Source organism: Miscanthus floridulus, chromosome 18 (genome assembly GCF_019320115.1).
Source record: "Miscanthus floridulus cultivar M001 chromosome 18, ASM1932011v1, whole genome shotgun sequence".
NCBI classification, from domain to species: Eukaryota; Viridiplantae; Streptophyta; class Magnoliopsida; order Poales; family Poaceae; genus Miscanthus; species Miscanthus floridulus.
Window position 1 is genome coordinate 19,928,571 of NC_089597.1, and position 14,731 is coordinate 19,943,301.

At 45.8% G+C, this 14,731-nt stretch overlaps 1 protein-coding gene across 3 annotated transcripts in view; it reads right to left on the reverse strand.

Moving 5' to 3' along the window:
- Positions 1-1,075: 1,075 nt before the first annotated feature.
- Positions 1,076-14,731, reverse strand: part of LOC136522665 (wall-associated receptor kinase 5-like) — a 48,944-nt gene continuing 35,288 nt past the window's right edge. Inside the window, exons 1-4 of one of the 3 annotated variants that reach the window (XM_066516476.1) lie at positions 8,849-9,040; positions 2,997-3,887; positions 2,712-2,882; positions 1,076-2,430 (exon numbers count right to left, since the gene is read on the reverse strand). In XM_066516476.1, coding sequence (XP_066372573.1) covers positions 1,232-2,430; positions 2,712-2,882; positions 2,997-3,887; positions 8,849-8,870 — 2,283 coding nt within the window. In that variant the 5' untranslated portion in view covers positions 8,871-9,040 and the 3' untranslated portion in view covers positions 1,076-1,231. Of the gene's footprint in view, positions 2,431-2,711; positions 2,883-2,996; positions 3,888-7,379; positions 7,523-8,848; positions 9,041-14,731 lie in introns of those variants that run through there. The other 2 variants (XM_066516475.1, XM_066516474.1) reach the window with 2 other exon arrangements.

The window sequence follows — 14,731 nt, forward strand, 5'->3', positions numbered from 1 at the left end:
AGGAGGCCGGAACGAAACCACTAGCGGCCCAACGTTATATTGTGGGTTCTTGAGGCCTAAATAGTGTGTCATTTCGGCCCACGGTGGGGACAAGCTATCGAGTAGTGTTTTGTTGGTAGATAAGGATGAGATGAAAACCCCCCTCAACTATTGAGGTTCGTCTACTTAACCACTTCACCTATAAAACTAAGTATTTACCCCCCTGAACTATTGGATACTATCTAAATAACTCATTGAGGTGGTTTTGGAAGCGGTTTTGCTGATGTGGCGTGCTACGTAGGTAGTGATGTTGTCAGGAAATAGGGATATACCCGAGCGCCGTAAATGAACCATCCCACAAGCTCCATATTACAATAAATGACAACGCACATGCTAAATTTGCCATTATCTTTGTTTGAAAACACGTACAATCTTTTAGTATATTTGCCACCCATACACAGCTCATATTTTGCCCAGCACAAATCAACTTTATTTAAAAAGCAGTCTCCTGTACAAGGAGTGATAATTCAATGTTGCTCCAAAAACAGATGAGAATATACATGACTGATATATCTTGCTATTATATAAAGAGTTGATGCTTTATATTGATGGACTACTCTTTCTCAGTAAAACGAGTAACAGACATAAGACAGTTTGGAATATACAATGGTTTGATATTGTTGTCTGAAATATGTAGGTTTGGAGAGTAGAAATTCGATGAAATGACAACCCAATTAACTATGAATATTAGTTGTACAAACCTCAGATGGGTTTTGATTGTGCTATAGTATATCCAAATTTAGGTACAACACTGATCTGGACAAGCCATAGAATGATATAGTACTCAAGTACTTCAACATCCTTGGAATGATATTTTGAGGAAATTTTTGAACTCCTGATTATGCTTTTGCTGTGAATATTAACCATGAGAACTTAGCTTAACTTCAAAATCCTCGTATATCAGTAATGGATGATCTCTTAGTTCAACCTTAATTTCATTGTAAATGTAAGCACTTAGTCCAGGGTACTAACTGCACTAAACCTTTTGCTATAAATATTAGTACTATTAATTCTCTTGGTAAAATTTAATGTTTAAATCAAGTACTAAAAGAAGAGTCTCTCCCGTTGGCACTTAAAAAAAGGTTAAGATACAAACGATAGGCTGGCACACTCCAAGAAGAGCGTGGCTAGTCTATAGATGAAAGCTAATCATGGTAAGCCACCGTATACGTATTCTGACACAATGTTGCTACTAGCATGCATGGTCTACTACATATGGTGTTTCTATATCCATTCCTAACATTGGCGCTGTACAGTACATGCTAGGCGACGGTTCAGCTGAAGCCACGTCTGCTGACCTCTTGATAAGGAGTTCAGTTTCGTTATGCTTCAACAACAATAATAGCTTCCTCCAACTGCTCCGAATAGCTTTCAGCTTGTTGGCTACTTGGATCATGGAAGGCCTCTCCTCCCCCTTGTCGCTCAAGCACCATATCCCAAGCTCAGCAACTTCTTGGAGAAGTTCCTCTGTTCCCACACCCATTATACTAGTGTCCAACAAGTCTCCTACTCTATTCTCCTTCATTGCCAGCATGAAGGATGATGCAAGGCTTATTCTTTCCTTATGACCGTCAGAGTATATAGCCATCTTCCCTGTGATCAGCTCTAGAAGCACAACCCCGAAGCTATAAACATCGCTCTTCTCTGTCAGGTGCCGCTCCTTGTGGTACTCTGGATCTAGGTAACCAGGAGTTCCTTGTACAATTGTCATGTGCTGATCTGCATCCTTGGGAAGCATCCTTGACGCTCCGAAGTCGGTCACTTTTGCTGTGTAGTTCTCATCTAGGAGAATGTTTAGAGACTTGACATCACCATGGACTATGGGATGGTCGGTGGAGAGATGGAGATAAACAAGTGCATCAGCAGACTCTTGGGCGATTCTGAGGCGAACTTCGAGTGGCACAGGTGGTCGGTTGTTGTAGCTACTATGGAGTAAATGAAACAGAGTGCCATTTGGGACAAATTCATACACCAGCATGGGCACTTCAACCTCTAAGCAGCAACCTAGAAGCCTTACCACATTCCTGTGATTGATTTGTGAGAGTATGATAATCTCTTGAATGAATTCTTCGGCTTGGGCCATATTGATAATCTTTGAGCGTTTCACAGCCACTACTTTTTCGTCAGTTAGATTGCCCTTATAAACAGTGCCATGGCCCCCTGTGCCAAGTTCTGTGCTCTTGTCAAAATTTTTTGTCGCCTTATCCAAATCTTCCACTGTGAATAATATCACTGTGTCAATTTGTCGAGAGTGGATTTGCTGAAACAATATTGGACCACCATTCTCTTTGAAGTGTCTCTCCTTCTCTTTCACCACCTGCCTTTTTTTACACTCCTTCATGATTACAATGGAGATACAAATGATGATACAAATGGAACATATGGAAATACCTGGAAATGAATGATTATCAGTTCATCATCAGTTCAACTAGCAGCATTACAATTGAGCGTAAGTGATAAAAGACAGCCCCTTTAGGCCTTTAGGGTCTATATGGAAAATCAGAACATGGAAAACATAAAAACCATACGAATGACCTTTTAGATGGGGTATAAAAGCATTAAAATCTTTAAACTAGCAAGTTTTGTACCGAGAAATTGCTTTTGATGGCCAAAACTCTGCAAAAGTTAGTATTCTGTACACACAACACACTCTTCTTGCAAATTAAACATACCTATCACAAACATCACTTCAGTTTTCTGGTTGGCCCCAGGAATTGGGGTGCAAGGTGTGCTCTTTGGATCCTTGCTCTGAGTTCCTGGTCTGCATGAACATTCATAGCTTCCAACAGTGTTAATGCATGTACCTTGGCAATACACGTCTGGATAAGCACACTCGTCGATATCTGTGGTTTAATAAGCAAGTTAAGAGTTAGTCGAACCTTCAATGTGAATGAGTGAATCTAAGGTGTAGTAACATAACATGTAACTTCATAAATAGCAGAGAAAAAAAAATGTACCTATGCATCCATCGACAATGTAGGGATTGCCCTCGTAGCCTTGGGAACAAACGCAGCGATACCCCAGACCATTGGGCGCGTCAATGCATTCGCTATTCCTGTCGACGCAGGCATATGATGTATGATTGATCGTGCTGTAATTATTGCATGTTCCAGTACCAATAGCCCAATCCAGCACCATAGGATCCCCAGTGCGGTTGAATAAATACATTTCTCTAAAGTTTGTTGCTTTGGCATAGGAGGCACTGAAATTGAACCTGTTTTGCTCGGCGATGAAAGCGTAGCTGCATGGGCTGTATTCCCAGACATGGCTGTAGTTTATATGGTTTACTGCTGCAAATAATGTGTCCAAATACTTGAGGTTGTCAGGGATAGAAGCATGGCAGCAGCCCATGCCAGTGCACTGTGCGCTATTGTCAATGCCGTGCTTGTCGCAGAACGACGCGCAACCACTAAGCTGGTTCTCGTTCTGGCCATACAAGATTGCAACCGTAGCACACCCAATTGCTGTGAGTTTGTTCTTGGTGCTGGAAACAACGAAATAAGGGTTGTCAAATCTGAAGATAGGCTGATGCACTTCTGAGAAGTTGGGGTTGTCGGTGTGGTTGTGGCAGCTACTTGATATGCGATTCTCGACGCGGACTTCGCCCTGGGGCACGTTGATTTCCAACACTCGAAGGCTCTTGTTCTTCCCAAGATACAACACTTGTTCTTCCTCATCGCATATGACACTAAAGGCATCCTCCAGGGAGCAGGCACCGTTGATGCCAAAAGGGTAGGGGATGCTTATGTCACCGCATTTGCGTTGGCAGTCAGGCAAGGACAAACCAGCTCCTGCACAATGCCCCAAGGATAGGGAGGCCACCACAACTAGCAGTAATAACTTATTACCTGAAGTAGTGAAACAAGCAAATAAATTAAGATACTTATACATATCAGTGCATCACTGCATCATTGAGCAACTAAGGGCGTGCTTGGATTTTTTTGCTGAACACTGTGTTACCTCGCCGAGCTAGGAACTAGAGTAAGCACGTTTGGATGCCTTGCTAGCTGACATTGATTTCTTAGGTGAACCAAATTGGCTCTCTTGGGCTGGCAAGCGCCTTGTTGCTCGTGCCAATTAAGCTAGGCCAGGAAAGTCCCGCTCAGAACCAAGCACGCCCTAACAGTAGAGATTAGTCTTGTTTGGTTAACAACTATTTCTATCGCGAATCCTTTCAGTTTTGCTCTACTTTCTATTTCTAGCAAGAAAAAGGGCCACCTAGCCTTAGGGATTAGGAAAAGCTAGTCATGAAGGTTGTGTATATGACAAGTGGCACAATAGGCTAAACAACGGAAGCAACCAAACAAACCTTAAGAAAATTAATTATGACCGACTAAGCTAAGATGTGACAAATTTAAGAGTTAATCCATGGTAGGTATGAATTCTAGAATAATTAAAACCGGTTATCCTGCCTCTTGATTTTTCTGGTTAACAAATAAATCTTTAGAGATGGGCCCATCTCTAAAACCAGTTTTAAGGCCAGTTCTCGATGAAACTACCCTGAGAAAAAAGGCGTCTCTAGAAAATAAGAGGCGTCACTAAAAAATCATGTTTTGTAGTAGTGAGGTATACCCAGTGGCGGATCTAGAAAAAAAATGTTGGGGGGGGGGGGGGGGGGGGGGGGGGGCTGGAAAAAGTGCGCTAGGTCAACATAAGTCGTTTATGCCCTGTACAAGACAAATATAGTAGTTTAAAGTAGTTCTTTATTGAAACATTGATGAAAAAAATCAAAATACATTATTAAAAGTAAAGAATGCATTTTATCCATACCCAAAGGGTGAAGTTCGACCGGGTGCCCAAGATAAATTGACTAGACTTTTGTATGATGTAATTTTCATTGCTAACCCAACTCAGTTCATATATCACATAAGAAAAAGAATAATAGTAACAAGTCAATGTTGTGATTATTTGTTATTGTTTCCCTTGATAATGAAATGACCATAAGAGCCATGTGTATATAATGTTTGGTTAAAGAACACAAGGGTATGGCATGAAGTATTGAAGTTAGGTCTTTTTATCTCTCTGAAAACAGACTGCTTGGATGTGCAATTCGAAAGGACATAATTGATCTGGCCATTGATCCTAGTAGGTTAGAAAGCTACATTCTGCAGGCGACTCTTTGTCAAAATTGATAGGAACTAGAATACACTAAGGCATAAGATTAATAGCTAAATCTTCAAGAAAATTGAACTCTACAGGCTGATAAGTTCAAAATTTGTGCGGAGTAGTTATTTTCATTTTCTCAATTCATAGATGCAATTTACAAGCATATGACAGAAACTGTTAGAGGCCTCCACAAAAATTCAAATCTGACACTATGGCGACATGGATATCCAGGTATAATAAACATCAGTGCTCGTCTTCACAATCCTTAATCAAATATTGGACCATCAAAATGTGTAAAACTAAAATGAAAAGGGACTGTTTTTTTACCTAGCGCTGGATGAAAGTCCTGGATGGCTAGGGCCTGGGGCCTGGGTGCCTGGTTGGCTTGCCGCTAGCAGCTGGCCACCACCGCGGGTCTGGCCACCTCCCGGATGCGCCCAGCGGCCTGGCACTTGGGGTGTTGACGACCTGCCGCCTGCTGCAGTGCCGCTGTGCCATGCTACTGCTGCCCGCCATCGGCCATCGATGGATCCGGACATCCGGTGCTAGCTGCCGTCGCCGCTAGTGCTAGGCGTGGCCGCCTGGGACTCCACTAGTGGTCGGGACTCGGGAGTCGGCGGCTGCGGTGCGGACGGGATTTGCGAGTCGGGAGAGAGAACGCGACGTCAGCGACAACAAATAGAAAGGCCGAGAGAACCGAGCCTAGCTCGGGTGGCAAGGCCCGGTTGTTGGGGACCTCGCCGGCCGGAATTCGAGCCCCGTGGTCGTGAATTTTCGGTCTTTCACCGGAGTTTGTCCTCAATAAATTCCATTGCCTCTGACACGTGGAGCCACAGAAGGAATGTGACACACCTCACCCTAGGCATTCGGTCAGACCGAACCGATCGGTTCGGTTCCTCGGTCATTCGGTCAGTTCGGTCATCAGAAACCTAGGACCGATCGGTCTTTGCAAAAAACGAAGACCGAGGAAGTTCGGTCTCGGTTAGTTCGGTTCGGTCTCGGTCACGACCGAAATAACCGGACCTGAGTAGCAGCCACAAACAATAGCAGAATCTATAGCAATTTTCAACAGCATGCTTGCTATTTGAAGGCAAAAAAATAACAACACAATATATAAAACAAACCACACATTATTATGATAAGTTCTAGCACACAACTTTCTCAGTTCTCACAAATCACAATCACACATTACGAACGAAGTCTACAGAACTACGGTCAGTTCGGTCACTTCGGTTAACCGACACATATGACCGAACTTCTATCGGTTACTTCGGTTAGTTGGGAGCCAGGACCGAACTTTTCGGTCTCGGTCTTTTCGGTCTCGGTCTCGGTCTTTTCGGTTCAGTCTTCGGTCTTCGGTCTTCGGTTAATTATGCCCAGAGTGAGACGCACCCATCGTCTACGGGTTCATGGTTGGACCCGGTGATCTCACAAAGGACGTGTTCTTGTGATCTGGGTGTAGTTGTAGGTTTGTTTGTGTATGCATGGTGTGCGTGTGTGAGGTTGGAAAAAAAATAGAAAGGCCGAGTACTAGTCCTTTTTTTTGTCTCATCTTTTCATCTCATATATATGGTCATCAGAGTTATATGGTTCTGCTAAAAAAAGAGTTATATGGTGGGGTATCTTTACATCTACTTCTTCGGTTCCTAATTTTTTTTTTGTTTCTGTATCATAAGTTTGATTAGATTTTTTAAAAATATATGCAATATTTGTATCTCCAAATAAATTTATTATAAATATAAATTCAATGATTTATTTAATGATTTTAGTTTTGTACCATAATAATAATAATAATTATTATATATATATATAAAGTTGTTTCTCGAAAAACGAAAACGACAATTATTTAAAGACCGAGGGATTTGTTGCATTTGTAAAGTAGTATGGAGTTCGCGCTAGTTGGAGTAGTATTTACTAAGCAAGCTAAGCGGAGATGTAAGCAGGTTTTCATGCGAGCCTACAAATATATTTAATTTTTATAGTTGATCGAGAACAAGCCCGCTGGCATCCCTAAAAAGCAGACACGACCTAATCTTCGATCACTTGCTGTCTACAGGACAGTGAGCAGTAGCATGAATCTTCAGCTGTTCGTTTCGACTGAATTGGCTTATAAGCCATGGCTAAAAGTACTGCTGGCTGGTTTGGTGTGAGAGAAAAACACTGTTGAGAAAAACACTGTTCAAGTCGTGGATTATAAGCTAGATACGAGCGACTAAGCCGAAACGGCTGCTTACCTGTAATGAGTAGTGATGACCAAGCCATGCGTCCTGCTGTATGCAATTCCTCTCGACCAGAGAGTCCGGGAGCGGCAGAGGGAGGGAGGTCGATTCTACTCCTATGCTAGGTAGATGTCTTTGCAGTTTGCACAGTACGTGCACTGCTCAAGCTCGCGTTCGCCCTTGGGCAGTGTTGTGTGGTGTTGCATGCGTATATAAGGAAAGGCCTCTCCATCGCCCTCGCCTGGTCTTCCAGTCGGTGCCGGCGGAATTTACGGCACATCGCCGTGTCATGGCGGGCAAGGCTGACTGCGAGAGGCAGCAAATGCGCGTTGCATCGTCATTGTTTATTGATCCCGCCATTGACTCGGGTGGGTGGGTCTTGACTGTTGACGGCTTCTCTGAACGGACATGAGCACGAGTGTGTCATTTAATTAACTTAATGTATACCTAGACTTATGTTGTGGCATGTGTTTAAACTAAAACATGAAAACTCGTGTGGTGTAAAAGTGTATTAAGTTTCATTTGGAGAGGCTGAAGTGAACTATGTACACTTGTATATGTATAAGATCATGTGTATTCCTACGGGTTGTCACTACTACAGAAATGAGCTTTAGTCCCGGTTGGGAACTAGCTTTACTCCCGGTTTCCCAACCGGGACTAGCAATCCGGAGCTAAATATGTTGTTCTTTAGTCCTGGTTCCTCCCAGCTTTAAAAAAAATAATGCCTCCTACCACTGCGCCCTGTGAGATTCGAACCCAAAACCTCATGCACTGCCTCACGCGTAGCTTACCACCCCACCTACACAACACATCCAACAATGGATGGGATGCTTTCCTTTTGAACTAAACCATCCGGAGACCTACCAACCGGGACTAAAGGGTCTACCTTTAGTCCGGGTTGGTATTATCAACCGGGACTAAAGGTTGGAGGACTTTTAGTCCCGGTTTAGCCGTTGGGCAGGGACCTTTAGTCTCGGTTGGAGACACCAACCGGGACTAAAGGCCTTCTAGTCCCGGGGGCAAAAAATGCCGAGGCTAATGTCAAATTGGGACATCGTTCTAAAGTCTGTTCTGTAGTGTGTAGATAACAGGAACGATGATGCGACTCTAAGGACGGCCAGGTTAACAATACTAAATTGAGTGTGGTTAATGGACGAAGGTTTGATTTAGCGTAGTTAATTGGAGGGGTCCTTAACACGAATCCTAAATCATATTCCTTTTAAGTAAACGAGCAGAACTGCAATTTATATATATTGAGTTGAATAAATAAAAAGGGAGGCAGGGGGCTCAGAGCTCATAGTCAACAAACAACACAATAAAACTTGAGGGTTAAGGCTACACGTACGTGGCACACTCTTGCCGCTCCCACGGTACCAAGATTACGATCGAGCGTATGGCTTTTATTTGAGGGGCAGATCGAAACTAAACCATCTTTGTTCTTCACTAGCAGATCATGGAGGGATCGGAGCAGCTAGAAAACTTACCTCCACATAACGGTGACGCCATGGATGGATCCCGTTGTATGCACGAACGTTGCCTTAATTTGCTGTTGCTGTACCTTCGTCTTTCTTTTTGATGACACGGTATCCGCTTGTGTTTTAGAAGCCAGAGGCCCAGAGCTAGCTCAGATCAGCTTCTAGCAGCTGGGTACTTGAGTCCAGCTGTGGTTTGTTTACTTGTAGGCTAGTCGATTGGTCTCTTCTACCATCGCAGAGCCGCAGCTAGTACTATATATCGTGCTCTGGAGGGGGACAGGGAAACTGATGACTTTAAAATCGAGGCATCGTTTTATTATAGGAAGAATTATGTGTTTGGCATCCAAACAAATCAGTCTTATGTATTTAGAACTAAAAAATTAAACTTTCTTATTTGTCATCAAATTAAAATTTTCTTCCCTAGATGACACTGTCGTCCATTTAGCCTAGTAACAACGTCAAGTGGCTGGTAAAATAATATGAATATCCTTCCTTGTAGCAGAAATACATGATGGCAGATAGAAAATAATAGACGGACGGTCATCGGAGAAATTGCCCAGGCATTGGCTGCGAGACCCGGTACGGTCATCGGAGAAATTGCCCAGGCACTGCCTGCGAGACCCCGTGGCCCTCCGGTCAAAGACCATGGGCCTGTTTGGTTGGAGACATGGAGGACTTGCCTGGCAAAAAGTGTTGCCTGAAAAGTTGATGATTTTTGCCTGGCCAGGCAAGTCTGAAGAAGGTCTGTTTGGTTGAAAGCCTATGCCTGGATAGACTAATAAAGATATAATACCATCTTTACAATATACGTAATATTATTTGTATTATTCGTATCAAGATAAACTATTTGTATTAGTCTTTTCCTAAGCTCGTAATATTATTTACAATAATTATTTTTTCTATATTAATTAGAGGGAGCACGAGAGATTGAAGGAAATAATTGTTTTGCAAGTTTGTCGAGTCCGCAAAACCATGCCTTGATTAAGAAAAAAAAAGACGATGAAACCATGCGATTAGCAGGTCACACGTACTTCCGTTAGCCCAGGCAAATGTGCTCGACCCAGGCGCTCGATATCGGCTGCCTGGTTGGGGAATCTATTGCCTGGAGCAGGCAAGGTTCCAGGGCTGCAACCAAATGATACACAGGCAAGGACCAGGCAGCTGTCCATCCAGGCAATCGGAGCCCAGGCTTAGAACCAAACAAGCCCCATGTGTCTCCCTGTGACTCTACCAAACCACAGTTTTGTGATTGTGACGACGACAAAGCTGAAAGCTGCTGCTCTCCTACTCACAGTGCAGCAACGTATCATTCACACGTACGCCTACAGGCTACAGCCACTAAAGGCAGTTTGGCCACCAACTTTCACCACTTGAAACGGGCCGGTCCGCTCGGCTGCTGGATTTCCGTTCCCCCAAAACCGTGGCTGCAATGCAAGCTCTCTGATCGCTAATGCTGTGCCGTCGATGCCTGCCTGGACCTGGCTCAACAACTGCAGATCGACGGGCATGCATGCTAAGAGAAAGTAATTGTGTTTGCGGTTGCTCCAAATAATTAATAAGCATATATAATGAAGTACTGCATTTTGTGTTTCTGAACCCTACCATGAACTCGGTATATCATTTTTTTTCATAGTTTGGTGCTTTTAAACGGTTACGATCAAAGCTAGCTCAATAGGTGGACTAGTTTACACTTTAGAAGAAAGAGGCGGTCCTAAAACCATGAATAAACACCTAGTGTTCACTCACGGTCCATGATGACTTGGGAGATAATGCGTGCTTTGTTTTGTCCTCGTTTATTTTTTTTTTATATCTTGCCTCTGCATTTTTAAAATAAACTCAAGAGTTTATCTTTGTTTCATTTGAAGGAATTAACGGTGTCAATTTAAATAAAAAATATTAGTTTTGCCGTGTGAATTTACGCATAGGTTTTCGACTCTTAGGTTTTTACGCAAGAGAGAGAACGCAGTGCTAATATGGGTATTGTGGTATTTTCTCTTTGTTCTTGGTAGCCGTGTCGAGTCTTAAAATGACTCTTAGTTTGGGACAGAGACGATATGTGATTTTGTGATTTTAACCTCTATTTTTTTAAATCGCATATTTGGACAACATTCTGGAAGATTTTTTACTGCAAAATAATTTGTAAATACATATTATTTATTTTGACCTGTAGAGACATAGATGCCCTCATAAATACGAGTACGCACTCATCGCTGTGAACGTATGTATGCACATCCCACTGTATGTGTACCTCTGAAAAACTGAATTGTATCGATAATTTTAAAACGAAACAAAACTTAATAACAAGTTGCACATGCTTAATCAAGCATCAGCCTACTGTGATTGGATCTGAAAATCACAGGAGACAGCAGAGGATAAGCTATCCGTCCCGTACTACTCGAGTGTGGGCGCGCAAAAGCACGCAACGCAAGCAACAGGCATGAGCACACAGACCGAGACGGCACGCGGCCCCTGCCTGCCTCTGCCCTGTTCCGCTGGTATTATTCGCTTGCTCGTAAACGATAGTAAATTTCTAGCTAGGAATAGTGTTTTTCTCTCACACCAAACCAGCCAGTAGTAAATAATCCACGATCATTTACGGCCTCCCAAACAGGATTAAAATCAGCTCATAAACCGGTTGAATCTATTTTATCGCAAAAGAAAAATACGTAAGCTGGCCGATAAGTTGGCCTACGGTAGTGAAACAGTGCTAAATGCTCTGCCGACAGGTCGTTGGTGAGATTCTTCTGACCCTTCACACCACGTCCACATCAGTGGGCACTAGCTAGCACACCGCACACGGATGCCCGAACCTAGAGCATGGTTTTCTTTCTTTTTCTGGGTTTGAGCACTGCGCACATGATTTTGATTAGGATTAGGCATGGGGAGTTGGGCATCTAACAGGCACGGTAATCCAGTTTGGTGACATCTCAGATTAAATTAGTGGCATTGTTTCTTGCACGCATTTCTTTTCAGTTTCTTTGTACTCTGGACGGTGACGAGTACTCGTACTGGAAGCAGTAAAGTACATGGAATCCCAAGATACATGCATGCACCACCATCCAGATAATTAAGGGCCTGGGCTGAGCGGCACAACACGACACATGGGTTTCGCCAACCAAAACCAGGTTCTTGCCCGCCGCTTCTCCCTAGCCGGCGTCCGCAGTCCGCTCATCCTTACAGTTGCTAACTTCTCTCGATGGTTCCTGTGCATGATAAACCGATTTAATCTGATTCGTTACGAGAGAAAAATAATGTTTCATACCTGATAAGCCAAGCTAATAAGTTCAAGCGAGCGGGCCAGCCTCCCTTAAGCCCTGGAAGTCGCGACCCACTGCCGCTTCATTCAATCATCATTAACCAACTTCTCCTAACACTGCAGTCTGCAACTGCAATTGCATATAGTCGCATTGCGAACACAAGAAGAAAACCAGCATGTCGACGGTGAGCCGTGCATCACTTGACCAGAAGCTTGCCCTCGCCAAGCGATGCTCGCGAGGTACGTATACTTACTACATTCATACAGCCACTGTGGACACAACGCCTTAAAGTGAATAATACTCTCCTTAAAGTGAAGTTGATGCCTCGTCGAATAAACTACTGCTACGAGTAGTCAACAGCAACTAGAACTCAAACGATGCGTTCACGGCCTCAAAAAGTTGTAACTAGCTTGTACTCCGATCCATTATATAAGCAGAGTAAAGCGCTGCTTTTTTTGTGTTCCTCAAGGACCTCGACAATGAACCTGTTTGATTGTGGTAATGGGCCCACCCCACCCATATATCTGTTTCTTTATTCCTCTCTCTCTCTCTCGGCCTATAACTCTAAAACCTCCCGCTCACTGGTGACAAAATGTTTCCCAATATAAATTAGGAAAAAATTTCTCTTTTTTTTAAAGGTGTTTGGGAAATTAAAAAAACAATTTGTCGGGTACCTTAGAACGGGGTACCTCGAGCGAACAATCAAAAGGGTCGCTAAAGTCCCATAAAAAAATAAAGCTAGAAGGTAAGCCGTGGACCCCTCACCCGCAACGACCGAGCCCACAGGCCTCCCGCCTCGCCTCGAGCCTCGCGCAGGAGGTCTCGGCACCCTGACGCGAATTCCGCCTCGCGCGAGGCTCGCCATGGAAGGCCTCGGCAGGGGTGCATTCTCCGTATCGCGCGAGGCCTCTCGCGGCACGCCTCGGCAAGGAATCTGATCTCCGTCTCGCGCGAGGCCTCATTCTCCGTGTCGCTCGAGCCCGGCTCGTCCGCAGCCCGTCGCCCCCCCGCCTCGACCGACCCTCCAGACATCACGTCATGTCTCATTAATGCTTCAACCACTCCCGCAATCTCAGCCGGATGATGGCTCAACGCCACAGAATGGCCGACGGGACCCGAGGTCGCATCAGCGCCATACCGGCCGGGACAGGGCACGGCGGGGATTACCGGCCACTGTGTCCTAACGCTGTGTCCACGATCAGCGCCATAACGGCTGGGACAGGGTACGGCGGGAATTACCGGCCACTGTGTCCTAACGCTGTGCCCACGATCCGCCGCCCACTCAAGGCCTCGGCACTGTACACCAAGGTCTCGGCTATCTTGGGGTTCGTGCCTGCCGAGACCCCTCCACTGCGGTGCAGCCTCGGCACCGACCAAGTCTCGGCCTCGCGCACAGTCCGTCCACAGTGGCTTGCACGATCACCGCCGCACCCACTCCGAGGCAGTCTCGGGGCTCCCACGACGCACAGGATCGGATGGGACGACCACGCCGCCACAGGAACAGGCTACAGGGCCCGGACACGCCGCCTCTGTTCACACGACACCGTATAGTTAGCTCATGTACCGTCCTTGTTCTCCCTTCAGGCTATAAAAGGAGAGGACTTGGGCCGTTTTGGTGGGAGAGGGACACCTGGTAACACATTGTAACACACGCACACATCCCAGCCGCCTGAGAGCAACGTCTCAAGCGGCCCACACGACACCTTGCCGAGACCTGGGACTAGCTCCCTCTCTCACCCCTACTACAAGCACTCCGGTGCAAGGAATGCAAGACCGATCTCTCAGACTGGACGTAGGGCATCGATTGCCTGAATCAGTATAAACCTTGTGTCTCTTTGCATCACCATCCGGAATCGGGAGCATGCAGTTCAAATTCACTAGTTGGTTGAGGACCCCCCGGTCCGAAACACCAACAGTTGGCGCGCCAGGTAGGGGCCTCTGCGTGTCAGTTTCGTCATCCCAGCAAGTTATGGATGGCAGACCCCGTATGACCATTGCGTCTCGGCACGGTGGTTTGGTTCGGGAGCCTAGAGTTCATATCTCTAGGGCATGAGTACGACATGGTACTCCTCACTCCTAGAGCCCCACCAATCGATGATGAAGTCACGCACCGGCAACCCAGGCGCTGGCGGCGCCCGGGCGGCCGCTCTCGCCGCGCTCGCCAGGCACGATGCGAGCATGACCACCCCGACGCTACGTGAATCCAGGGTGGCACGCCGCTCCCCGCCGGTATCCTGCGACCAGCTGTTGGCATGGGGTCCCTGGCTAGGGACCTGTCTAGCCTGAGCTGGGACGAAGGAAAATCGCCGATGGCACACGGCGATGCCCCGTCACCAAGCCCCGCTCCACCGCTCCTTAAGGAGCCGATCCCGGCGGAGCAGAGTCTAGCGACGGCACCACCCCCATACCCCCTTGGGTTGAGAAATGCCGCTGCCTCCTACGCCTACGCTTACACTGTCGCTCACGAGGATCCCTCAGAACGCCGCCAGCGCTTCATTCTCGACCTAAGCACCCACGCCGACTCCTCGGAGGAGGACGAGGCATGGAGCGGAGTGGATTTCTCCGAACTCCACGACCCTGGGGCTATGCGCCAGTTCTTGGCCGCGAGCGACTACTGCTTAGGCTACTCCGACTC